This window comes from Triturus cristatus, chromosome 4_1 (genome assembly GCF_964204655.1).
Source record: "Triturus cristatus chromosome 4_1, aTriCri1.1, whole genome shotgun sequence".
In the NCBI taxonomy this organism is placed as follows: domain Eukaryota; kingdom Metazoa; phylum Chordata; class Amphibia; order Caudata; family Salamandridae; genus Triturus; species Triturus cristatus.
In genome coordinates this window covers 615751196-615778568 of record NC_140585.1, presented here as the reverse complement: position 1 = coordinate 615778568, position 27373 = coordinate 615751196, and the positions used below count along the sequence as shown (strand labels likewise).

The 27373-nt window shown below is 42.7% G+C and overlaps 1 protein-coding gene across 1 annotated transcript in view; it reads left to right on the top strand.

The window, feature by feature from the left end:
* The window catches only part of PTPRQ (protein tyrosine phosphatase receptor type Q), a 1724016-nt gene extending 1704497 nt beyond the window's left edge, over positions 1–19519 (top strand). Inside the window, exons 66-67 of the mRNA XM_085652983.1 lie at positions 15707–15833; positions 19247–19519. Coding sequence (XP_085509109.1) covers positions 15707–15833; positions 19247–19284 — 165 coding nt within the window. The 3' untranslated portion in view covers positions 19285–19519. The remainder of the gene's footprint in view (positions 1–15706; positions 15834–19246) is intronic.
* The last annotated feature ends 7854 nt before the right edge of the window (positions 19520–27373 follow it).

Sequence of the window (27373 nt, the reverse complement as noted above, 5' to 3'; positions counted from 1 at the left end):
TGAAGGGCATGCGGCAATATCCGTGGCATGTGAACCTGGGCCTATAGCAGCTCTCAGGGAGGCTGGAATCACAAATATGAGTGATCTCTATATGGGGGAAAGTACATCACGGAGGATGACTTACAATACATCCAAAATCCCACTCCGCTATTTCAGTACACTTGCTATAGATTGAAACGGGCGGTGAGGGACCATTATACTGCTTTTCCTGATGAGCCGCAACCACTTAGGGCCCTACAATCCCTGATAGTCGCCCCAACGAGGAAGAAGCTGATTACTAAATTATACAAAGCGGTTCAGGGGGACACAATCCATGGACCAGGCAGGAGTCTGGAGCGATGGAATGCTATACTTACTCCCCAGATCACTGATAGGGACTGGGAACAGATCTGTGCGCTGACTGGACGGCTGACCTCCAATAGCAACATGAGAATCATTCACTTCAAATTTTTGCATCAAGTGTACTATACTCCTGTTAAGTTGAACAAAATGGGTCTTATAGATTCCGACACTTGCAGGAGATGTAGCCAGGGCGGTGCTGACTTACGGTATTCCAGTATTGGGAAACTGTTGTTGCTACCATATATACTATGACGGGACAGGTTTTGCAATGTACGCCGTTGGAGTGCCTTCTGGCATATGTCCCCAAAATCAAAGCTGTGGTGGGAAGGTTTGTACGAGTGGCCCTCTTACTTGCACGGAGGCGTGTGTTATTTACACGGGAGAGCAAATTGGTTCCAAAGGTTGATAGATGGATCAAAGACATGATATATTGCCGAGACCAGCTGGAATTATATGCTGAAGAATTGCCGTCAACTTCTAGACCCATAGATATCTGGGCACGTCTGAGAGACTATTTATTGGCTCAAAATGTTGTAGATGCTGAGTAGCGTGGAGGAGCAGCAGACGATTAATGAGGAACCACAACCTACCGGACTACCAGTTTTATTTTTGTTGAGTAAAGAGCAAGGCAAGTCATGTACATGTGTGTTATAGTCCAATCAAAAGACGGTACTTGGCATGTTATTTTTTTTGTTTCTAAATTGTTATGTTGTTCTTTAAAGAAAAGGAATATTATTGCAGTGTATTTTTGGGCGCAGATTATGCTGTATGATGCTGCAAAAAATGCTAATAAAAATAAAAAAATAAAAAAATAAAATCACTTCTCTTTTTATGATTATCAATTAATTAAGGCTAATTCTATTAGCCACCTGGCGGTCCGATCATTTGGCTTGAACCACCATTGAATCGGTGGAAAATAATACCTATGGACTTTGCCATCAATCCAATTTCGCTAGCCTCAAAAAAACATCTTTTCAACAAGTGAACAATTATGTAGGTGGTGCATTTCTACCCTCATCCACTTGACAGGCACTCATCTAGAAGTTGGAACAAACGATCCCGAACTCCGCAATAATTCCGAGGAGACTTGTACATAGAGTGTGTGATTTGTTATCTGTTTTGTATTGTCTTGTTTTTTTTTTTAGGGCAGCACTACACAGTTACAATTACAAATCGAGTTGTGCACGTGTGAAAAATATATAAACTTCCATCCACCATATGGTGATGTGTTTAGTCATAAAAATGTAATTAAGGTGTCATAAATTAATGATGTCCTATCGTTACAGGTCTTAACTGAATCAACATACCTAGTAGGTACAGTCAATTCATGAATTTAGCATTTCACCAATATAGTGAAATGTTCTAATGAATCTTTAACTAGTCTAATCAAGTCACGCTAGGAGTTGTAATTGGGATCAATACCTCTGGTCCTGATGAAAAACCTATGGGGTTAGGCTTGAAACATGTTGACCTGGAGACAATAACACCCATCATAGTGTGAATCTCCAGCCCCCCCCCCCCCGTTTTAAGTAGTACCAGCTAAAGGACTTAATAAACATTAGCTTCCAATTAGCCGAGTACTTTTTAATAACACGTATATTCTTGATCCGTCCACTCCCATCCTCTCATAGTCAACACCCAACAAAGTGCTCCCACATCTTCGTTGGTCACAGCAGGCGGGAAGAACCCAATTATGAAGCATGTCACCATGAGGCACTTTGGTGGGTGAGGGTTGTTTTAAGAAAACAGATCGTTTTCGCTGAAAAATTTACTATGCTATCACTAGGACAGTCACAAGTGGATACTTTTTGTTTATGTACGTATGACAGGAGGCTGAGTCCATCTTGTACCTTACCTCTCTCTCCTCCCTTTGTTTATTTTATAATTATATAACCTACTGGCAGTCGCCAATAGGTAGTTATAGTTAGGACCACATTTTCCATAGATAAAGCGTTTTTAGTTTTGCCAATAAATTTGGTGCAGCTTGACGAATATCCGTGAAATTTATATAAAACTTCCCCTTTTTATTTCAACTACTATGTTGAAAGTTTTGGGTTGATCTGTCTAGCGGGGGTCAAGAAAAAATGGGGGTCCCAAAAGGCGTTTTCCCCATGTTATGTCTATTGGGAGTTTTCAGTTTTTTAACGTGACTACAGCCCGAACTGCTGAACGGAATTACACCAAATTTGGCAGAAAGCTAGATTTTGGTCCAAAAAGTTAAAAAATATAGATATCTAGAGAAGTGAGTCCTTGCAGTGGACTTGCGGATATTACTAACATTTGATTGACTGCCAACACTGCAACCAGGAAGTGTTGGCAGCCATCTTGGGACTTGGCTTGAAGCTGAGTCCCCAAAAAAGTGCAAAATAAAGAAAAGGAGGCAGAGTAGAAACACTCTGCCCCCCCCCCCCCCAGATATGGATGGGGGTCCTATAGGTCGTGTTTTAAAAGCACTTTTTTTTATTTTGCTGCGAACTCAATGTGTGGATCTGCGACTCTATGGCAAAATAAGAAAAAAGACATGCGTGCTCCAGAGCATCTTTTTGTAAAGCCCCAAGGTGTTCCAAATCTCGGGGCATGAAGGAGGGGGCTTATGATGCCCCCCTTCTTGGGCTTATGCAAAGCCACGGGGACTGCCACCTTTGCAGGGCTGTAAACAGTGAAAATGCGGGGCTGGGACCGCCACATCCCTGGCAATGAATAGTCTAAATGCAGGGGGCACGCTAGGTCCCCCCTGATGCCCCCAGGGACTGCCACCTCCCCAGGGCACACTGTTTTGGTAACTAAATGGGGGGACTGCACAACAGCCTTTAAATTTTAAAAAAGGGGCAGGCCCCGGGGAATGAGGTCACGGGACCGAAAATGGTGCGGGAGGAGGGCCGCACAACCCCCTCACTTTTAAAACAAAAAGCAATTTTTTTTTAAAAGGGGCAGGTCCCAGGGTATGGGTTCCCCGGAGATGAAAATTGCTCGGAAGGGGGGCGGGCGCTCAGCCCCCTGCCTTTCAAAAATAACAAAAATAAAAGGCAAAAAGGATGTCCTTGGGGACCAACTACCCCTCCTGTAGTCTCCAGTAAGTCCTACACAGCAGGATTAGTAATAGGTCTTCGGAGGCCACACCCTCTTTTGCCACCACTTTGCAAATGCTTAAAAAACTATAGAAATTCACTGAAACAACAAAGGTTACAGGGACGTTATAGTTAGGCTCAGGCTTCACTCATAGAAAACCAGCAGTTATAGTTAGCTGAGTGTTGTTGCCCAGCTAGACTCATACAATTAAGGAGGTCTTGCTAGGACTTCTGTTACGGTTTACACAACGCTATCAAATGAAAAATGGATATTCCATGTACTGTGTTTGTTATGTAAAGTTTGTGTTGTTGAAACTTGTACAGCCATTTTCTTTCCCCTTTTTTTTGTTACCAGTGTAGGTAATCACTTTTGTTGTGTATATTTAACATGTGTCGTGTTATGTCATTTTCTAAAAATACACAATTTTTTCAATATACTTTTTCAAGTCAATTGTCTTTTTGTTTATATTCTCAGTGTTGTGCTCTACTGAATCATTGTTGGTAGTCCCACCCATGGGAGGACTTAAAAATCAAAATGTATTGATGTGGCAGAACCACTGTTCACATAACGTACCACTCCAGCCCTCCGCCCCATTCCAATCCAAAACAATATGCCCACTCCTATCCACCCCACTCCAATCTGTGTCACTCCAATCTAAAACAATCTGCCCCACTCCAATCTGCCCCACTCTAATCCGAAACAATCTTCCACTCTCCAATTTGCCTCACTCCAGTCTGCCCCACTTCTGTCTGCCCGACTCCGATTCAAAACAGTCTGCCCACTCACATCTACCCCACTCCAATCCAAAACAATCTTCCCATCCAATCTGCCCCACTCTAATCCAAAACAAACTTCCCCTCTCCAATCTGCCTCACTCCAGTCTTCCCCGCTCAAATCCAAAACAGTCTGCCCCACTCTAATCCAAAACAATCGCCCACTCCAATCTGCCAACTCCAATTTGCCCCATTGCATTACAAAACAATTTCCCCACTCCAATCCACCCCAATCCAATCCAGTGAAACCCAATGTACCCGACTCAGATCCACCACACCCTAATCGAATCTACCTCAGTCCAATCCACCCCACCTCAATCCAATCCACCCCAATCCAATCCACTCAATCTAATACAATAGACTCAATCCAGCCCACCTCACTTCAATCCAATCAACCCCATTGCAATTGAATCTAGTCCACTCCAATACACCCTACCCCATGCCACTCTATTCCACCCCGATTCATTCCGCCTCACTCCATTCCACCCCACTTCATTCCACCCCACTCAAATCTAATCCACCCCACTCCAGGCCACCCCTCCCAAGCCAATCCACCACATTCCAATCCATCTGATTCCAATCTAATCCACCCCATCCAGTCCGCCCGACCCCACTCCAATCCACCCCACACCACTGCAGTCCAATCCTCCCACTGTACCCAATCCAATCCACCCCACCCCAGTTCAGTCCACCTCACTCAATCCACTCCATCCAGCCAGCACACTCCAATCCAAACCACCTCTCTATAGTACAATCAACCCCACTCCAATCCAATCCACCCCACTCCAATCCAATCCACCCCACTCCAATCCACCGCCTCCAGTCCAGTCTAATCCAACTCCTCCACTCCACTCTAATTCACCCCACATCAAACCACCCTACTCTAATCCAGTCCAGTCCAATCCAATCCACCCCAAGTAAGTGTAATCTAACCCACTCCAATCCACTCCAATCCAATCCCCTTCACCCCATTTCAATACACCCCCCTCCAATACACTCCATACAGTCCACTCACTGCAATCCACAGCACTCAATCCAACCCACTCTACCCCAATTCAATCCACCCAAATCTACTCCAATTCAATCCACCCCACTTCCTCAATCCACTCCAACCTAATCCACCCCATTCCACTCTATGTCACTCCACTCTATGGCACTGCACTCTGTGACACTGCACTCTACAACACTGTCTGCCATATAGCCACTGAGCCCTACTCCCGTCTACTGGGTTCTGTGACACTCTACTTACCCTACTCCTCCGTACAACACTCTACTCCCCCACTCCACTCTAGGACACTTCATGCCACTAACTGTTAGCCATGATGAACAGCAGCCACACTGTTGTACAACATGGCAAATACACATTGCCAAAGCCAATAGCTGTTGTATAGGAGAAAGAATTTCTTTGTGTTGTGTTTTTGACTTTTTACCTGCTTTGGTACTTTTAAATGCTTTACAAATTTGTTCATGTTACGCCTGTCTGCTTTGTGCCATAGTTACACAACTATAAGTATTAAAAATGAAGGTTTAAGCCTGGCAAAAGGTTAATTTTGCCAAGTCGTATTGGCAGTTTCTGAAACTGCTCACACAGTCTGCAGGAAAAGGTCTGGAGACATGCTTTGCATGTCACACTAGCTGTGGCACAACGTGCTGTATTCCACTAGTGACATTTAACTTAGAGGCCATGGGTGCCCCCTTTATACCATCAGGGTTTATAAGTAAGTTAAATATGCCAATAAGGAGTAAAGCCAATTTCAACATGTTTGAGGGGTCAGAGCAGATACACTGCAGCCTGGTTCGCAGTGCCACTGTGTGCAAAGTCAAAAAGGCCATCACCATCAGTTAAAAAAATGGGGGTGACCCTTCAAATAGAGACATTTTCTTATACAGAGTGTTAGTTTGCTTTTCTTGGTATTGGAAAAATAACATTTTATAAGACTGAATTTAGTAAATAGTGGAATAAAATGTAGCCACATAAGTTGTCTGTGTCAAAAACAGAAAAAATGCACTTAATATCATAGGTAGGTTGGGAGTTACTGTCTTAGTATTAACTCTCGATTTAGATATTTTGTGTAGACTGCACATCTGTAGACACTATGCTGACTGCTCTGTGAGGTACGGGCCTGTTCTGGTCATGGTAAAAGACCATGTGAGCATTCAAACGCCGCATATTGATAGAGCATCTTACCAAAAGGGCCCATGATAAATGGTATGTTTACATAGTTTCAATTGTGCCTGCTCTTACCTTTGGAACAATTGCTCTTCTCGCGATAAACCACGATTATGGGAGTCGAGCAAGTGACATCGTGCCCGATTGTTGTACTTCAGTGCGGATGAGCTCATGTATAAATGTGAAATACTTGGATGCAGTGTGCACGATGGTATGTGTGGCGCTTGCCAACATGGCAGCTGCAAGCTAATAGCATGAAGCCTGCTAAAAAAATGAAGAGCGCAATCATAAACCTGCATCCAAGACGGGTGCCAGGAAGGGCTGAGTCAGTGGTTGCGCAGATCTGTTTTTGTTCCGCGCCGAGCGAGGCCGTCCAGCTCGTTGCCTTCTGTGTCAGGTCGCGCATGAATTGGGTCAGAGAGTGGCATGAGTTGGGGTTCTGATCTAGTTCGAACCAGTGCCAGGTCATGCAGGAACAGAAGAATCTTTATTGGGTCGCCAGAGGAGAGATCTGCGCCAACAGCCATGAAATTAAGCTGTTTACCACTTAAGAGGCAAAGGGGGGCGGGCCGGGGGGCTTTATGTAAACTGGATCGGGTGAAACGGATTGCAGTTCAGCCCAAGTTCAAATCGCCATGGGATTGAAACAGGAGGGCTCGGCGCTAGCAGGGGCGTAGCAAGGATGCTACGACCTTGGTGCATGCAAGGACTGCTGTTGGTGTAGAGAAAAACATCATTTTCGAGGTTCAGCGGACCCCGTGCCACTGCACCTGCTGCACCAACGGTAGCTAAACCCCCGAGTGCTAGGCAGCCTCCAGGAAGAGACAAAGTGCTGAAAAGTCACAATACTGGTGTTTTTTCAAGCTGGCACAATTTCACGATAAACTGCACAGTGCAGTACGGTGCCTTATCCTGGGTCTTGGTAAAACAACATTGCGAAACAAGGTCAGCCTACACACTTGAGCAATGAGCAAACATCTGCATACGCCTTTAAGGGTACCAAAGTCCATCTCTTTTCGGATCTTCGGAGTGACGTGTCAGGGCACCTTAATTACCTTCGCTGTACTCGGTTCTTTTTCACACTGTTTTGCTTGACCAGGACAAAACAATATTTTACCACATACTTATTTTTGGGGGTTCTGCCTCCCCCCGCTGCATTCTGACAGCAGAATGTGAGACGTGATCCCCGCCATCTGCTCCCAGTTCCGTTTTCTCGTTTGGAAGTCTGCTCTTTAATTGTCCTGCCCATTGAGGGCTACTGTAGTTAGCGTGGTGTTTTCATTCTTATCTGGTGTTGGATTTAGGGACAGCTGTTGCCAGAGTCGGTGGACAAAGCACAGGATGCCAGCAACAATATCTAGCCGGGGCTCAAATGCTCGGACTTTTCCACTATTAGTAGCGGAGGTTAAATCGTGACGTCCTGGCATTTGTTTTACCAGCAATGGTGAACTTGTTTAGCTGCGAACTTTGACAACAGCTGCAGCCACTTCAAGTGTGTGCTCACACGAGCAGCGTTTCCCCTAATGCTGGGCCCTTTTAAAAATCGCATCGTGTGCTTCGGAAATGAAGGCCCTGGCGTGCGCATTCCTGGTCTTTGTTGCTGTGCTGTTTTATGTTGTCACCCTGCGAAAACAGACCACGTGCCGACAGACTCCTTATATGAATAGATTCTTGGTATAAGTTGAAAGAAGGTGGTTAGTGTGCATTATTGATGCTACGCGACCTGTATCTTTTGTACTTCCTTATCTGGATGACCTATCGGTCCAGGTGCACCCCAGCCACGTCTAATCAGGCTCTTAACTGAAGAGGCCCATGTTCTGTTTCAGCTCAGTCTGTATTTTACTTCAACCCCTCTGCAAAGCATCGAACTGGTTTGCTTGCATTTTCGTTCATCCATAAATAAAATGTTGTTTTTTTTTAATTCTGTATTCTTAGGGATATTTTGACTCATCATTGAGTTCAGAGTGCTTACTTCTTTTTTTTAAGCCTGCCATTAAAGCTTGCAGAAAAACTGTGTTTTTATGCTAAATAACATTTTGTCATAGCCCTTTTTAAGAGTTGACCACTAGACGAGATGGGCACAGTTTATTGCATCAGATTTGACAGTATACACTGTGGAATAAAATTGATTGCAAACTTCCAAGATTTCCCCTGTGCAGAATGAGCCATATCTGATGAATTTGCATGGGTAAAGAGCAATAATTTAGAGCTAAAACACCAACACAGTTGGTTATCTATCATTTCGGCCTCATCAGTTTAAAACGAAGTGGGAAGTTTTCACAGCCGAAAAAAACACACTAGGGGCCAGATGTACTAAGAACTGGTCACAAAGTACTGTTTGCAATTTGCAACCAGCATTGTTGCCACCATTGTGGTAATTTGCAAACTGACCTATTTATGAATGGATCTGTTCACAAATTACAAATTCCTGGTAAGTCAAAATTCAACTTATCTCATGAATATTTGTGAGACAGGTCGCAAGTTGTGGCCCTCTAGGAATCACAGCCATCACGGGAATAGTGACCTGCTGAGGTCGGCACACCACCATGTCTATGATTGTTTTAAATAATTTGTTTACTAATGTACATAAAATATAGTGACAACATTTTCATTACTTGGCAAGGAACAACAGAGAAATTGTAATCCAATATTCGATCGCTCAATCAGAAGAATGAACACATCTCTTTCAGTCACAACATCAGTAAAAACCAAATTCCATATTTAGATGTGTTGGTTAGCTTAGTCAACACACCTATATCAACCAATAAAAACAATTCATTACATTACATTTCAACCCTGGCAGTCTAAAACAGCACCTAGGTTTTCTCAATTTACTCATCTCAAGAGGATCATTTCAATTCCTGATGAGCTGTCTAAAGCAATGCAAGATCAATTTCGAAGATTTAAAAGAAGAAGGTATCAGGAATTCAGGATACAGTTATGAATTAATCATTTGGGAACGAATGTCTGATTCCAAAGGAAAAGCTTCTGGAGAAGCCAAAAAGCCACACAATAGGATGGTGTTTGTTTCAGCATTTTCTACAAGTAGCAACAAGCTAAAACGCCTCATAAAGCAGAGATGGGAGATACTACAAACAGAAATGAATTTTGGTAACTAAGGGGCATATCAACAACAACCGGCGATAATTATCTTTAAGCGCACTTAGCGCTAGGATAATTATCGCCGGCTAGCGTGAATTTTTATCGCTGAGATAGCGTGCTATTAGCAACGGTTATCTCAATAGCGATAAAAATCCTCACGCTAACAGGCTAACATGAGATTATCGCTGGAAACCCAGCGATAATCTCACGTTACCTTGTTGATAGAGACAGGCAAACTTAGCCATGATATCCTCCTTCCATAGGATATCATGGCTAAGTCAGAAAAATACCAGACGTAAAAAAGCAGCGTTAACCGCGGTTAGCGCTGCTTTTTTTGTCTCTAACAGGGTTAGCGACATTCTTGATAATAGGAGAAATGTCGCTTAGCGACATTTCTCCTATTATTTTACTCTGGAACGCCCCCTTTGCATCTCATTAGAGATGCAAGGGGAAGCGTAGAGTAAAAGGGTGCTAACATGCAAATTTGCATGTTAGAACCCTGTTGTTGATAGGGCGCTAGTTTTATCTCTGCTTTTTTTACTTTTAAAGCCAAAAAAGCAGAGATAAAGCCCTTGTTGATATGCCCCCAATTTAGGCCTTCCCCCCTTCTGTACTCCTTAAAGAGATCCAAAAACCTCAACTTAAAACGAACACAGGTAAATCAGTATGCAAACAGGATAATCCACGGATGGTTCTCTGTTACTCTCCTACTGCAATAACATCATTAGAGGATCTACCCTTTCTCACCTACAGAAAGGAACCTGCATAGGAGTGAGATTTCATAGTGACTGTAACACACACCCAAACTTGTATCTACTCCTTGAAATGTCCTTGTGGCCTATTATATAGCGGCAAGGCAGAAAGGAAAATTAAATTACGCAAGACTGAACATAAAGGTAATATAAGTCAATGATCCACCAAATCCAAAATGGCCACACGATTCAACGTAGTCCAACATAACATTTCTCAACCCTGATTTCAGATTTTGGAGCAAGTGGTGTACAATTGGCCATCTCTATGTTTACACCATTACGCTGCTTATTTGAGATGTTTCACATATTAGTTACATGGCATATTGCTGTTGTCAAGAAGATCTCTTCTGATTAGGCATGCCAACTACGATGACTGATGCTCTTGTATAATGGCCTGAGCGTGAATACATTGGAAATCTACATTTTTTTCGTGCATCACAACTTCAGCATAATCATTTGAGATGTTTCGCATAGTACTTTTTTCTGTGTACACCAATGTCTACATAATTTAGCTTTTAGATGGTACACTGCTAGTGTCATGAAAAGTTTTCTTGATCAGGCACGCTAACTGGACTGAGTTTGAACATATTGGAAATGTAGACTTTTTCCATGTATACCAACTTCTACTCTATTAAATGTCTGTCCTTTATCAGAATTTGAGAATTCTCTTTGTCCTGATATACTCTCACTCACGATGCTACCATCAATCGAGTAATTCTCCTGATCGCAGAGTAAACATAGAGAGGATGCATGATTTCATTTTTTTTAAGGAAGGGTTTGCACATTCCCATCATAAACACTCACTCACGAAGCTACAGCCAATTGGGTAATTTTCCTGGTAGCAGGGCAAATATAGTATGATTGGCAGATTTAAAACAAGAAGGGATTTGCACATTCTTATCATGAGCAGTACACTCTTTCAATATGGCCACCATGCTTCTCCCGCTTCTTGATTACATACCCAATCAAAATGTGATGTCATCTGCACAAATCCACATCTCACATCTCACAACATGAAGGAACTAATAGTCAGAGAATGCGCACTCAGCACAGATGGGATGGTAGATCAGCCAGGTCGAAGGTGAATTTACCACACAAAACTTTGATTGCATGTTACGGCTAAGTAACATCACAGCTTAAGTACATACCCTGGCCCATTAGGGCGGCACATCAAACACAAAAAAAGTGATTAGAGGAATGTTTGCACTTTGTCTAACCACTGGCAAATAACTGGGGTAGCATTAATACCCTTCATTCTTTTGCTGAAAATGACACCTCAGTTTGGATCCAACCAGATGTAAATCAGTCTTGACACTGCTCCGGTAGGCACAGACCAGCCTGAACTGCCAGACCAGGACCTGCATAAACCTGAACACAAGCAATGGAAATCCAGTTTTGTCCTGTTTGGGGCTCGTCAGTCGGGTCTAGCTTGGTTTGAGTCACACAGTGAGCATGGGACCTGTGTCATGGCATACCCTTGTCACTTGTGATAAAACATCAACCACACAAATTGTGACAGGAGGAATGCTTACACTTTGTCTAACCAGTGACAATTTCTCTGAGTAGCATTCCAAACCTTTGTTATTTTGCCCACCCTGCCACATCACTTTGAACTCACCATACGCAAATCATTCTTGACCCTGCTCCAAAGCTACACCCAACTGAAGAATCCAGAGCACAGTGAAACCAGTCTTGGGTTGCTTCTGTTCCAGTTCAGGGAGGACCTGGCCTGGCAGTTCGGTTTGGACTGGCCCTGTTGGAGCAGAGTCAAGACTGATTTGCATATGGCTGGGTTCAAACTGAGGTTCGCATGCTGGGCAAAAGAATGATGGGCTCGAATGCTACCCCAGCACATGCGTATGCCAATGGTAAGACAAATTGGACACGTTCCTCCCATCACCTTTTGTGTACTTGAGAGCATTTATGTTACTCTTATTCTGATTGGTGCTCCTATTTTCCTACAAGTAGGAAGGGATGTTTATGGATTTAACAGAATCTCTGAGGACATGCATACCTAGGAATGAGTGAATTAATGTGAAGATCTGGGAATAATTGTTCACTATGAGCCATTTAGAGTTTGTGGAATGGGAGAGCTGATGTAAATTGGTTATTATCATGCTTCACCAATTTTTGGTTCCACCATCCCAATTAGACATGGAGAATTGTTGGTTTTCTGGTGGTGGATCTTCCGCAGGTTCTGCAATCTGAAACCACTGACCCAGAGACCTTTCTACCAGGGGGCTACTGGTTCCTTATTTAGGAGTAACCACCACAGATTTATTTTTCTGCCTGCAAGGAATAGTGACCCTATGCAGATAGAGAGCAAAATGCACTTGGTGCACAGGTAAAAATCTCCTTTTACATAAGGGTGCTAGACTTGGCATCCTTGGTGTGGTTTCCCCTGACTTTTTGCCTTTACCTCCTAGATTGATGACTGTGTACTGGATTTTGTTTTAGCTGGCTTAGATGCTTTGGGCACTTTGCCACTGCTGATCAGTGTCAAAGTGCAAGTGCTCCCTGTGTAAATTGTGATTATTATTGGTTATCCATGGTTGACGTTTTTGATTTACTGGTAAGTCCCTAGTAAAGTGCACTGTGAGTGCCCAGGGCCTGTAAATCAAATGCTGCTAGTAGACCTGAGTAGCCTTGTAAATGTGTCTCAGACCTGCCACTGCAGTGTCTATGCACACAGTTTTAAACTTGTCTGGCCCTAACCGTCCTTTTATCTTCATGTAAGGCTCCCCTAAGGTAGGCCCAAGGCACCCCCATTGGCAGGGTGCAGTGTATGTGAAAAGTAGGACATGTACTGGTATATTCTATATGTCCTGATAGTGAAATACTGTGTATTTCGTTTTCCACTGTTGAAAGGCTGGCTGTCCCATAGGCTATCATTGGAGCTGCACTGTAGCATTTTACATGTGTAACTTTCAATTGGGAACAGCTTGAGATTTGGAGTTTAGGCTTTCTGAACTCAGAATTTAATAACACATCTTTTAGTAAAGGTGGTTTTAAAATTGTTTGTTTGAAAATACCACTTCTAGAAAGTGGGCATTTTCTTGTTTAACCATCCTGTGTGCCTTTGCCTGTCTGTATATTCATCATCTGGTTTTGGAGTGACAGAAGCTGTGGAAGTGCATACACTCTAGACAGTCACAAGGGGGGTTGCGGTGACCTTTCATGGGTGACTCATAGCCAGGCTGAATAGACCTTTTTGCATTTAGAGTGGTGGGAGGAATTTTCACTAGCACCTGAATAGGCTGTGTCTGCTCTGCACAATGCTGTCTCTACCTCCTGTAGAGAGAACCAAACTGGTTTTACTGAGTTCAGAGGCTCTTGAAACAAAGACTATGAAGAGAATATGGGACATAAGTATGAGACCTAAAAGCCCAGAACTATAGATCACTTCAGGAATCAAGAGGAACCTCTGCCAAGGAACAGAGCTGAATCAATCAATCAATCAATCAATCAAGGGTTTATAAAGTGCGCTACTCACCCCTGAGGGTCTCAAGGTGCTGAGGGGGGGTAAGAGCTGTAAGCTGAAGAGCTATAAGGAGGAGTACTAACCAGCTTTGCTGGGTTAGCCTGCAGTTGCTGCTTCTGCCAAGGAGCGACAAAAACTGGAATTTTGCTGTGAACCTGCTTGTGAAGAATCTCCAAGGGCTTGTGTGTGCTTGCCTCCTGTTCTGAAGTCTCAGGAACACAAAGACTTCACCATCACCTTCCCTAAACTCTACTGTTGAGTGTTCTGACCTACCAGGAGGTGTCTGTTCCAGTTCTGGGCCTCTTGAGGTTGTTCCTGTTGCTGGGAGCTGAAAAAGCTTGGAGAAACTAAGTAAATCAACACATCGCCTTTCCAGTGCTTGTTTTTTTGATAGTGCACTGCAGAGCGGGAGAAATTTCCACACTCTGATGCTGTGCGGCTGCAGAATCGACGCAGCGCCTGCCAGTGGCTCAAAAGTCCACCGCACATCGAGTCCTGTGCACCGATCTCCGAAATCCAAGATCCCCACACTAACTCCCACGCAGGCCCTGCTGTGCGGCTGAAAGAATCGATGCATTGTGGGACCGCAGCTGAATAAATCGATGCAGCGCCTGTTTGTCACCGCCGCATTGATCTCTAGCGCATCCTAGATTTCCACACAGCGCACCTGTGCGTCAAGTTTTCCGACGCATCACCCGCAGACCAGAACCATCTTGGAATCGTCGCAGCACTTCCCGCTACAGTCAAGATTTGACACATCACTTCTCCTGCGTGCGGCAGAACTGTCTCATCGCTTCCACAAGGACACAGGAACTGACGCATAGCTGTGTTTTTTGAGGCTTCCCTTGTCTGTGGCTGTTTAGCCTTGTGAATTTTGACGCACCTAAAGGTACATTGTGTAAAATCACACATCCATAGTTTTTTATGGACAGAATTGCTTGAAACCTTTTAAAAGTAATATTTTGAATTGTGTATGTTGAATTTTTGTCGTTTTGGTTTTGGTTGATTTAGATAAAGATACTTTATTTTCCTAATCCGATGTGGTGCTCATTTATAGTGTTTTCACTGTGTTACTGTGTGTTCGGGTGCAAGTACTTTACACATTCCCTTGAGGATAAGCCTGTCTGCTCGTGCCAAGGGTGAGCCAGGGTTATCTAAAGTGTGTAACTCCCTTATCTTGACTAGAAGCTTTCTTCAGAAATGGAAATAAATTGCAGCATTGATTGTGACAACATGGTAGCCCACTCTGTATTAAGCATTGTCAAAGTGTATTTTGGTATCAGGGAAGCGATCACCACCAGACAGGGCAGCTGGAATCTCTAAATGTGGTGGGTGGTCCCCTGCTGAGGGAAGGAGGTGAGGAGCCCCTCTGTACAATCAGGATTGCACGCCCCCTGACGAACACTAAATGATTCCCCAAATCTTAGAATACATAGTTCAATTTTTTCATTAAGAACAAAACAATAGGAAAGTGGTCGCAATCATCTAAGCAATTCCTGGTTTGGCGCTTCTCGTCCTGTACAAAAGAACAGAATCTGGAAGGTGGTGTCATGGGCACTTGCATGAACGTCTAGGGGTATGTTCGGTGTCATGACAAATGAGGGAGAATGGAACACTCCTGTATATGATGTTAAATCGACTAAACATTAGTCGAGGTAGTCTTAGAAAACATAGACAACTAGTATTTAGGTAATGAAATGCTGGGCCTCCGCAGGAGTAATGAACGCAACACTAAGGACATTTATTCAAGCAACAATGTAATATAAAAGATGAAGGGAAGACGACTCAATGTGGAGATTGTAGCAAACCAGGATTTAATGCCGAATACATTTTAGGATAGTTGAAATTAAACGTAACATTTATGGTTAAGAAGGGATATCAAAGACAGTTAGAGCTCTGTTTTCCAGTACTTCAGAGCCAACATGTGCACAATGTGTTGCCACCTTTCCTTTTCTCCGTGCTTGGACACAATGCATTGAAAATGTTCTTAAATGTCGTTTCTGTTTACCACATGCAGGCACAGTATATTTTCTTGCACCAATGTGTGCTGGAACTTCTGACAACTAAGGGAAGCAGCCAGGCCGCCATCTGTTTTGTAAATTATTCAGCGCTGCAGAAAATGGACTCACTGGAAGCCATGGAAGGTAAGAAAATACAGCCTGTCCCAAAGAGAGTTTTATGCTCCTAGCAGGTGCAAATAACAGCATGTTTGACTGCTACTTAGTGTCTTCGAAGACTCACCCCCTGCTGTTCCACCCGTAGATATGTTTAGCTAATGGCAGCAGTTACTGCAGAACTGGTGTAGTAAAGTTTATAATGTGATGCATATTCTAACTGGTTCTCAATTTAGGGATGTTGGTGAGGGAGAACTGTAAAACATCAATATACTCCTGTCTTGGCATCATTCTAGTCAGGATGCACACACAATTGTGAGCAGGTTCATGTACCAAGTCCCCGAGAATATGTAAAAAAAGCATACCTCCTAACACTTTTTGCAACTGAGAAGAACATTCTCAAGGCATTATAGTTTATAGATTCAAAAGACGAATAATGGGTAGAATGGAAAAAGAGAAAGGCCTGCAGGTTCTCGTTGGGGGGGAGAGAAAGCATGGAAAGGAAGTTTGGATGGGTGTTAATGCCCGCGACTGAATGAATGGTGACCCATAGTACTTGGAGTGAATGTCAGTGCGCCAACAGCTTAATAAACCTCTGGTAACAAACCTGGGCATTGATTCGCCAACATGCAGCGGTCAAACACCCCAAGAGCATCACAGATGCCCCAGACTCTCAACAGCTTTGTGCCACTTGCAGAGCTAGGGAAAGAGCGCAGAGTGTAAACTAGGGAAATAGCCCTGTGTACTTTCCCTCTCTGTTCACTTCCGGCTTGACGACCACTGAGGGGATTGCGCGAAAAGTGCCAGGGGTTGGAATTGCTACCCCCGGCAACCCGTAAATCCTGCCATGGTTACAGTCTTTAAAAGCGATCCTGTTAGGTCCTGAACTATTCCATGCAGTGACATCAGCAGCATGCCATCACTATAGTCAAGTTGCTTGTACCACAAGCTCATGTAAAAAAGAAAAAGACAATGTGCAAAAACATAAAAATTCAATTTACAAGCAAGCCCATCATAGGTAAAGGAATATAGTTGCACAAATGTAAAGGTAAAGGGTTTGGATCAATGTTCATCCTTGATGAAATCCCCAAAGAGGCATAAGTGGGCTGTAAAAAAAAAGTGCTTGGTGATTGCTCCTTTATTGATTAGGAAGTAAGAAGGATTTGAAGGTCGCGCCTAGGCAGCGCATGCGCTGATCTGCGAGGCATGCTGTATTCGAGTATGGACTTGAAGCCCCGCCCACTCTCCTCCCATATTTGTCATTGGCTTGTGTCATTGTCCTTGCTAAATGTTAGTCCCTCCTTAGTACCGCCTTGTCTTCATTTGTAACCTCCCATGAGGACTGGCCCTTTTATTTCATTTGTTACATGGTATATCTTATTTAGTCTGTAAGCACTATTTTCTTTAATGCGTTTTATCTACTGCAGTCTCGACATGCTTTCCTGCAACACTCAGCGCGCCATGTTCGCAAGTAGCCCTGGACAATGGCAGCCGCTTCTCTGACATGCAATAGATCTCGCATTTACAAAAGTTTAAGCTATTGGCATTGTAAATGACAATGCCTTTTATTTAAGTCTTAATTATTAACACAGATAAATAAAAGGCATTGTCATTTACACTGCATTTAGCGTAAACTCTCGCAAATGCGAGACCTATAGCATTGCAAATGCTTGTTTTTACTTGCAACTCTAACCCTAATAAAGAAAACATTAATATTTGATATAGCCTTTCTGATGAAAATTCCAGCATCGAGGTTCCTTCTTAACACTGAGGATGACACTGTCTACTTTATGAATGTATGCCTGGCTTTGTGATAGAAGTCAACAGTTGTGGTGATAGGCAGTTTCACATCATGCTTAGCCGTCACTGTCCAACTCCTACAATGACTCTATCTCCTGCCACACTTCCTTTTTCCTCTAAACCCCGGAAGTGGAGTGCAGTCTCTAGCAAGACTGTGTTACTAGACATGACATTGCATGCATGTATGTCTTTGTGCGTTTATGTGCACGCATCTGGATCAAAGCGATTGGGTTACACCACAAATCCTTAGACTTTGCACAATAATGCCCCCTCCCGTTTGTACATGTCCCAAACGTGTGCTTGATCTACCTTTGAGATAACCGAGTGGCTCTTTCTGACCCTTTTTCGTGTTTTGGAGCTGGTCATAGCACTGAAATAATCTAAATCTCTTTGAACCCCTCAACTCTGCCTTGCACACTGTGCTTCTCCAAGCCCCTGCGAGGTGAGTGCACTGCTCAGAATTGGGCCCATTCCTCTTGCACATGTAACGCTGAACTTAAATGCTGACCACTGTGCCCCATTGAACCATGTACCCACTTATTTTGTTTGTGGCTGCTGCACTCTCACTGTGTCTTTTTTGTCTCAAGATAATGCCCTGCACATCATTGTCTGACTGCCAATGACATCATCATGTGCTTTCTTTCCTATCCATACTGTGTGTCCATGTGCTCCACCACACACAGAGCGGCCCAGGGATATGTCAGATGCATGTGCAGGGTGCTTTCTAATCAGCTAGTCTTTGTTTGACTTCATTCCAATCCTTCACCAGATGGCAGCATTCTTATTCGCATGTCTTTTGATGCACTACTTGGACATGAGCTTTGATTAGCTCTAAAACATGTGTTCATGTAGGGACCTGTGAATGGTGCTGTTGGGTGCATTCTTAATTCCATGAAATATGGATATTTGCTTTCCACTGCTATTTGGCTAAAATTTCTAAGCACACTCAAAAGGCATAGAATCAAACTTTTAAAACATTTCTTAAGAATTTTATTAGTTTTCCAGAACAGAGCAAAGCAAAGCAGAAGAAAAACGATTGTGATATGGCATTATTACAGGATACATAATATTCAGAAAACATGTACGGGATCCGATGAACATCTATAAATTCTTATTTAAAAAAACCCCACAAAGTAACTCTCAAGACTGTGAAAGCAATATACATACTGCAATAGTAATACAAAATAAAAACAAGAAGAATGAAACAGGAAGGCAATTATGGAGTGGTTCACTGAGGGACCTCTTGCCGTCGAACTGAGTCATCTTTTACGAAGAAGACTGTCCGTCTTTTAGATGGTGGGTGTACCACAAGGTCATAGCATGTCCCCCATCACTTCAATAGCTGTTTGTGATACAATGAAGCAATCGGGTTCACTGCAAAAATATATGAATGCTCATCCATCGCGACGAGTTGATTGCAATAAAATCCCATTTGTCTTTAATTAAGAGCCCAATGGTTGACATGCTTCGTAACATTATTATATATAAAGGGATTACAAAATGGCGCCAAACCACAGATGCATAGGAAACTTAAAATGTAATGCCTGAATTTTGATAATACTTTTCAAATCTCTTTTACTAAGGTGGTCTGTCAGCTTTTGTTTGTTATTTCTTTTAAGATAATGCATTTCTCTGCTTTGCAGGAGACGTTGAGCTGGAATGGGAGGAAACAACCATGTAAAGATCAACACAGTATTTCTAGCCTCAGGGGCCAAAAGTGTTCCCTCTCCAATAAAATGAAGCGAAAGAGGAAGAGAGGAAAGGAAAAGAAAGAAGGAACTAGAGAAAACAGAAGAGACGAAAGAAAGAAAATAGAACAAAAAAATACAATCTTTTCTTGTGACAATTGCTGTGCCTTAGTAAATGTGTTAAATTATTTTTGCGACTATCTCCTCAATAAATATATGTGATCTTTTTGCACAGTTGTGATAAATAAGACTATAACATATTTAAGTGAATCCTGTTTCTTTGAACTCATACTGTTTGTTCTGTACATATCGTTTAAATCAGTCATAGGGCCAAAAATCATTCCGGATTGCATGTCCCAGTGTGGTTGTTTTGTTTTAGATTTGCTTTACTGTCCATTTCTATGGTGAAATGACATGATGTAAGAATCCAGTGCTATCTATAGTCTCCTTGTAAAGGTCACAGTATTTGAACAATGTACCAAATGGCTTCAAGCAGAGCGAAACTCTACTCTAAAGTACACAATTAGAACTTACTATAACCTTCACAAAACGAAGAACCTGCATTACAGATCAAGAAATAATGTCACTTCCTGTACCTCTGAAAGTTCTTAGACCTACTGAGTCACCTGCTGCTGATTACGAGTTCTGGTGCCGGATTACTAATCCGGAGCCTGGCCCATGTCTGCATCAGGGCACACTCCATCAGTAGGATGCACCTGGAGCATACTGTGTGACAAAACAACAAACACATGTGGGCTATCTCCTGGGTGTGAATTTAGAGCAGCATTTAATGCATATGGTAGACAAGGTGCAGCAGCAAAACAAGGAGCAGCAAATCAAACGGCTTCTTAGAGTTTCTCTGCTGGAGGCCAACTCCACCAATCAGAGTGGCTCAGACCCACTTTCAAAGGCCATGGTGAAGGGAGCTCCTGCTGAGACCATAAGAGTGTGATCTGTGTTGTCATGGTCTGTGCAGGTGCTCTCAGGGCTTATTTTTCGAGATGGGCTTAATATACCACCATAAGGACATGCCGTCTATCACCACGCCCACCGCTCTAGGGATCCGTAGGGCCAAATGTGTCCACTCATGCTTCCCTCAATGTTTTTGTAGTATGTTCTTGTGCATTCTTGTTTAAATCATTACAATACATTTATGTCTTTAAAATTGCACTCAAACAGATGTCATTTGTCCACATTCCACTGTAAGGTCATTCCTGTACACAACCCTGCTGCTGCTCTTTCCATTCTAGAACATTCGGTGACATGCCAGATATCAATAAATGATAGAGCGCTGAGCTGAAACTGACCAGTTGTGTCATTTGAAGTCAGGTAGACCATAGCATCATGTGATCTGTGAGCTACCTTCAGGGCAAGGCAGGCAAAATGACGAACTTTCCATTAGAATTGAACTTTACAGCGAGACAGAGTATCACGTACATGAGATCTGTATCTATGCCGAGGGGGGGCTTTCTTGAAAATAACACAAGGACAACCCCTTAAACATCTGTGCATGTAATGCCCATGTAGAATGGAGCGAAAGTCCATGCTTTACTTAAATGAATGATACAATTGGTTGCACTGACATGGTTCAGTTTAGTTTGGCCTTTGACAAATGCCAGTGTGCATGCAGTTAATCAAGAATAGCGTGTGCAGGTCTCAGGGATGGAGCATGTGCACCCACGTTCCATGCTGCCTATTACCTCATCTAACTCGATATTGAGTCAATATATTTTCTTATAGAATGTGCACTATGGGTCTGAGGAGGCGGGCCGCATTGTAGTCTATGTTTCCTGGTCCTTCTTGCTTTCACCTTGACATTTCACACTCCAGCATAGGTCGGGGGCATTTCAGAGTTTCTGAAGTCTGATGCAGTCAGTGAAACCTCTGCTTCTACTAAATGTGGATAAATATCAATGTTATCAGTCTATTTAAAGGGCAAAGTGAAATTAGGTGGAAGTTCTCACTCCTGAAAAGCCATCTAAATGATAGCACTGCAGATATTAATACACTGGAAACAATAATGTGTAGGGATCTCACTATGAAAAAGAGTGGTACCTTCCACCCAGTACTAGACACTGTGGGGCATGTTTACTGGAATTGTGGCGCAGGGCAGCGTAGCAAGTTTCCTTGCTGCGCTGCTCTGTGTGGCAAGGAAAGGGCAGAAAGCACCATATTTATCCAATACGGTTCATTCCTGCCCTTTCCCCTGTGCCAGCCCCGTTTCTGATGCAGCAAACATAGAGGGAAAAAATGAGGAGAAATAAGCATATTTCTCCTCGTTACGCCTCACCTGGGGAGTCGTAAGATTTTGACACATTCCCAGGTTTACAAGGTCTTGTAAATCTGGGAATGCGTAATAAACCATGAGAGTTGCGTGGGAACACCCACCGCAACACCCATGGAACGCCTCCCTTGCACAGAGTAAGGCAACTCAGGGATTTGTGCTGCGTTGCATTAATCATATTTGTGAAGCCATTTAAAGCCACACAAAGTGGCTTTGCGTGGCTAGATACATATGACAGAGAGGTTTGCTTCGTGAATGTACCACGTTGCGCGGTGTAAGCATGACGCAAAGCCATCATAGATATGCCCATGCTTCTTTTGGATGATAGCCACTGCCCAATGCATAGAGCACCCTGCTGAGTGATGGGGTCACGTGGTGGGAGCCCTCACTGACTGTGGAATCAACTTGTTTGTTCTATGATGTTTACTATGCCAATGAGGCCCTGTCCCTTCCATCACTAGTGTCAATCCTGGATTGGCATTACTGATCCTGCAGTGAAAATGTGCACACAGCCCGGAAACAGACCGCTATTTTGCAGGACTAAATCTGAACATTGTGTGCATGGCCACGAGCCAGTCCCCCAATCACTTGCTGATATGTTGGAAGGCGTGTTCTTCACAGAGTGGACATTTCTTCCTTGCTGCCCATTGGACCCCTGGCGGAAATGGCAGAGTGGATGGGAAAGCACTCCACTCGTCCTTCTTCTACCTGTTCCTAACAGAGAGGGGTTGTATTATGCAATTCCTCCACACCCTGAATTAACCCTTCACAAAGAATTATCAACTGCAACGGTGGTCGCTTGTTTTTATATACTGAGAGCCCTGGTGCCTTTTGGCACACATAGAGCTGAGGTGGGCTTCCCTTAAAGCAAGTTAGCAAACATTTTGGTCATTGTAAAATGTAAGCGACAGGTTCTTGTGAGACAGTTCAAACACGGAAGTGATGAGCTCACTCCTGAATGAGCCCTCGGGCTCCCTCTACAAAGAGGGGAATATTATCAAGCCCGGCGTTAAAATTATCGCCGCTTTAGCGTCAGAAAGCTGCAGCTAAAGCAGCGATAATGGGCTTGATAGTATGCCGCAGAGAATTCCAATAGAAGCCCAGGTTGACACCAGAACATGGGCTTCTATGGGAATTCTCTGCGGCATATTATAAAGCCCATTATCTCCGCTTTAGTGGCAGTTTTCTGCCGCTAAAGCGGCGATGATTTTAACGTCGTTTCTTGATAATATGCCCCAGAGTAAGTAAAGTAGAGCTTCCTCGTGGACAGACTCCCAGCGCTGTCACGCGCTCCTTGCCCAGATATTCGCAGCAGTGTCTCTGAATCGTCTGTTTTATGAGTGCAGGATACCATCTCGTGATCCCGAACAGCTGAACAGGCACCCCTGACACCGCGACGATTATTCAGCTTTTAAAGGCACACAGTAGCTCTTCAGGGACACTTAGGGCCATTAAAGCAGACTCGAGTCTGACAGGTTTTGGAAATGTGGTCGGCTCTTGCACATGCTTGGTGATAAATAAAGTACCTCGCCTTCTTTGCACTTTTGTAAAATAGCAATAAAGAATAAAGGTTAGCTTTGTGATAAAATCCTTTGTTGCATGGTCGATTGATTTTACTTGTAAAGGCACTGTGATATTTATACACCGGTGACTACCATTAAAACCTTCATGCCAGTCTAGCAGCTGTCCCATAGTTTAAGATTAAGGAGCTTATCTTGGCTGAATAAACAAGAGGGCTCATTTGCATATACCTTTTTCAAAAAAGGCCCTGCTCTGCAAAAGTTTGGTTCGTAGCGTGCATTGAAGCAAATGTTTTTCAGTTTTCCTTACATTTTTATGAGTTTTAATCGTGATATCTTTCCAAAAGCGAACTTTTCAGGTTTACAGATAATGCAACAGGTGGGACCTGAGCTGCACACCCACCTCTGAACGCCCTCTAGAGTACAATCCAAGCAATCCCTGCCAGATGCATTGGCTACTTTTGAAATAAAATGGGTACGATTTCCGTTGCTATCTCACATAGTGGCATGTCAACAACGAGGCGATAGAAAATTATCGCCGCTTTTGCAGCCGTCTTCGGCAGAAAAGCGGCGATAATTTTATCGCCTAATTAGCAAGGTCACGCTAACGCGTGAAACCTTGCTTTAGCGTACGAAATCCTAACGCTCAGCTTTGCATCTCTAATGAGATGCAAAGTGGGCGTTCCTGAGCTGACATGACAGGAGAAATGTTGCTAAGCGACATTTCTCCTATCATCAAGGCCCACGCTATGAAGCATAGCGTTAGGAAAAGTAGCGATAACCCCTGTTATCGCTACTCTGATATTCGAGTATCAGACCTGTCATACTAGAGAATGTTTAAATCTCTAAGAAGGTGTTTCCTGAGGATCTGATCAATTAAGCAGTTATGGCGTCAATATATTTTTGTGCTAGCAATTATTTCCTTCCAAATACTTGCAACTGGTTTTGCTCTCTAGACTTTATATGGGGGTTACTTTTACACCTGAAATATGGAGTGGATGTGTTCATGAATCTGTATCCGAAACCTATGACCATAGTGAAGTGCCCCATTCCTCTCAATATGAAGCTATGCACACACATATTGCTGCATGGTCAATACACAGGGTCTTACACAAAAAAGTCTGTAATCTAAATATAAGTATAATAACATTTATATTTTACGATCCATCATGTTTGCTTCCATACATGTATGAACTTGTTCAATAAATGCTTGTTTCTATATATAAAAGTGAGCAACACTTCTATATCTCCCTTATTGAGGTGAATTATGGCGAAGCCTTGGGAATCCGTCGAGGTCTGACTCACTGGTTTGAGTCAAACGTCTCTGAGGGATAGGGGGACTTGGGTCTCTTCAGTTATAATGTCAGTCAATTGAATATCCTGGACCGAGGCCCATCTACATTTGTGGAGGAGCATTGAGGAGGGGAGGCACTCGCCTTTATGATTGAAGTTATCATGGAAAATGATTGCTGAGTGAAAGTTAGATTGCCCAAATGGACTAGCTTTGGTGTGGACTGCTTAAGGGAGACCGTGGCAGTACATAGTTGGACTTTGGAAGACCGAGCAGTTGTTAAACTGTCCAGAATACCTCTGTCTTATGGGTGGATTTCTGTTAAAGTTGGCAGGAGAGAAGTTTCCACTCATTCATTGCAAAAACCTCGACATTTTCAAATATTATATGCTGGCAAATGCTTCTCAGTAGGTACATTGCAGAATTCGATGCATATTCGTGTTTTTGGCAATCACCAGGTAGGCTAGTCATGTCTTTTCAGGGTGAGAGCACAGTATACTTTTCCTGAAGTCATTGTCAGTGTAACTCAGCCAAGAAACAGGACTCATCTCAAAAGAGCACCGTGAACCTCTAATGGTTAACTTTTGCTGGCGCTGGCAACGCTCTCTAAAGAATATTGGCACCTGGCTGATGCTTGGTGCAGCTGTTACCCCCCTCAATCATTCTGGTACTCGTGCCCTTCAAGCTTCTCAGTCTAATACTGTTAAAGGGATTTATCTTTGTTAAGATAGAACACACTGCACGAGGTTTTTACCACTAGGCAACTGGGTCTGGGTGCAGGTTCTGGATAGGGAAGGCTCTGAAGACCACATATCTTTGTATTTACAACGGTGTGCTGGAAGGTGGTACGATTTGTTATTGCATAGCATATATGCATATGTATATATATGTGGAAGTCTGCAATAACTATAAAAAGCTGCTTCTGATTTATGTATTGCAGTCTACTTGTGACATCGCAAGTAACCTGCAATCCGAAAATGACATAGCTACTCTGCCCTAATAACTTATTAAAATTGAACTGTGAAGTCATAAATCCCTGATGCCAGAGACAGCAGACAGTATGAAAGGCAGAACATGGAGCTGTATTTTAGCTGTCCTTTAAATAGCGAAAAGAACTCGTTTTTCTGCTAGTCTGAAGTGTTTTTATCCTGAAAGTGAACAGTCACAAGTTGGGGCATATTATCAAGCAAGCTAATGGGTTTGATAATATGGCGCAGAGAATTCCAATTGGAGCCCATGTTGACACCAGAACATGGGCTTCTATGGGAATTCTTAAGGGCATATTATCAAGCCCATTATCGCCGCTTTAGCGGTAGTTTTCTGCGATAATTTTAACGCCGTTTCTTGATAATATGCCCCGAGGTTCCTAAGAAATGTATGTAATAGATTTCTTTTTTCACTGCTTATGTTAATTGCATAAATGCCCAAATCTCTCTGCATGCTGCCAAACACCCTGAGCTATAGTAATATATTATATTATACTATATTTTTGGAACATACTACTGCATATTTGTGTGCATACTTTCACCTACAAATTCTGCATTTATTTTATGTAACTATAAACATATAATTGCATTCATATGAAGGCGTGAGAGACATATGGTTTAAGCTTTTTATTTTTAGAAAATGGGATGGTCTGGCCGTGCACTTTAAGAAAAATCTGTTGTCACAGGAATGTATGCTGCGTGATGTACATGTGTCCCCTTCTCTGAGTGCCCAACTCCATGTATTTAGTATCCTGGTTTTTGATTTTGGCCCTAGCCTCACACTAATTTAGTGTGTGCGAAGAGGCCCAGAAACTGTCCTTTGGCATAAGTGAGGTCCCGGACTTATCCTGCATCTGAGGATACCCTAACTTCACTGACCGTGGACGTCTGTTCCTGTCATGGGATTAGCATGTAGAGCAGTGGTGGAAGCATACTGTGAATTATGAATACATAATTGACCAAACCTTTTTTATCTGTTTCACTAAAGTTGTGACCTTCTGGCCCAATCCTAGGTCTAACATCACAAGTATATGTTGTACCGTTTGTAAGTGAACCAGACCCATTGAGGCTTTTGGGAACCATTTTTGAACAAAGCTTCCTTCTTTACAAGGACTGTAAATCGTGTTCATTTATATATTTTATGAAAATAAGAAACCAGGACACAACATTGTAAACTATACAGATAATCAGATTTGCAAATTTACATTGCTAGGTAATCAGCACAGTTTCAAACCTGGGTGTCCACAAGACTCCCATGTACTATGCAGTTCAATCCAATTCTTGTCTTGCTTTACTTTATCCTGTCTCTGTTTAGTCTGGAACTCTATTTTTATCATACTCTCGCTTTTTACATTTTTAAATGAAGCTTCAATTTAACATTTGGATGAATAGTAAATTATGTCCTAGGCCGATAGAAACTTGTTGCATGTAATAAGTTATTTCGATGAGTCGGTTTTACATAAAAGTTTGACTGTCATCAGATGCTTCCAATTGTTTGAAGATGTGGTTTTTGGAACTGATACATTAAGTTACGGTGATTATGCTTGCCTTTTTTCTTCTGGGCTGCATTTGTCTATCATGTCAATTAGATAGACACTTGCAGTCACATTGAATGGGAGACCACAGACCTTGAACATCTTGTCGCAATGCCAGTAGCGCTTCAGTTCCTTGGTCAGACAAGTTTATTAATATATTAGAAAAAGAGTAAATCATTCCAATACCCATACATAAAATTGTTCCACACAGCAAAAGGAAATACTGTCAATTAAATATTCAATACACTTACGTAAACAAGAATAACAATTTCTATTATTTATTAGAACAGCAAACAAGAAAATATATAACTATAAATGATATCTCTAATAAGTAGATATTCGTATATCATTATATAGTTTAATAAACATAGTCATTGAGTGGGGTTTAGGGTTTTATTAATTTAGCACAGTTAATTAAAACCATTGCAATAGAATGTCATCATAGCGCAGTTACCACGTTAAAAGC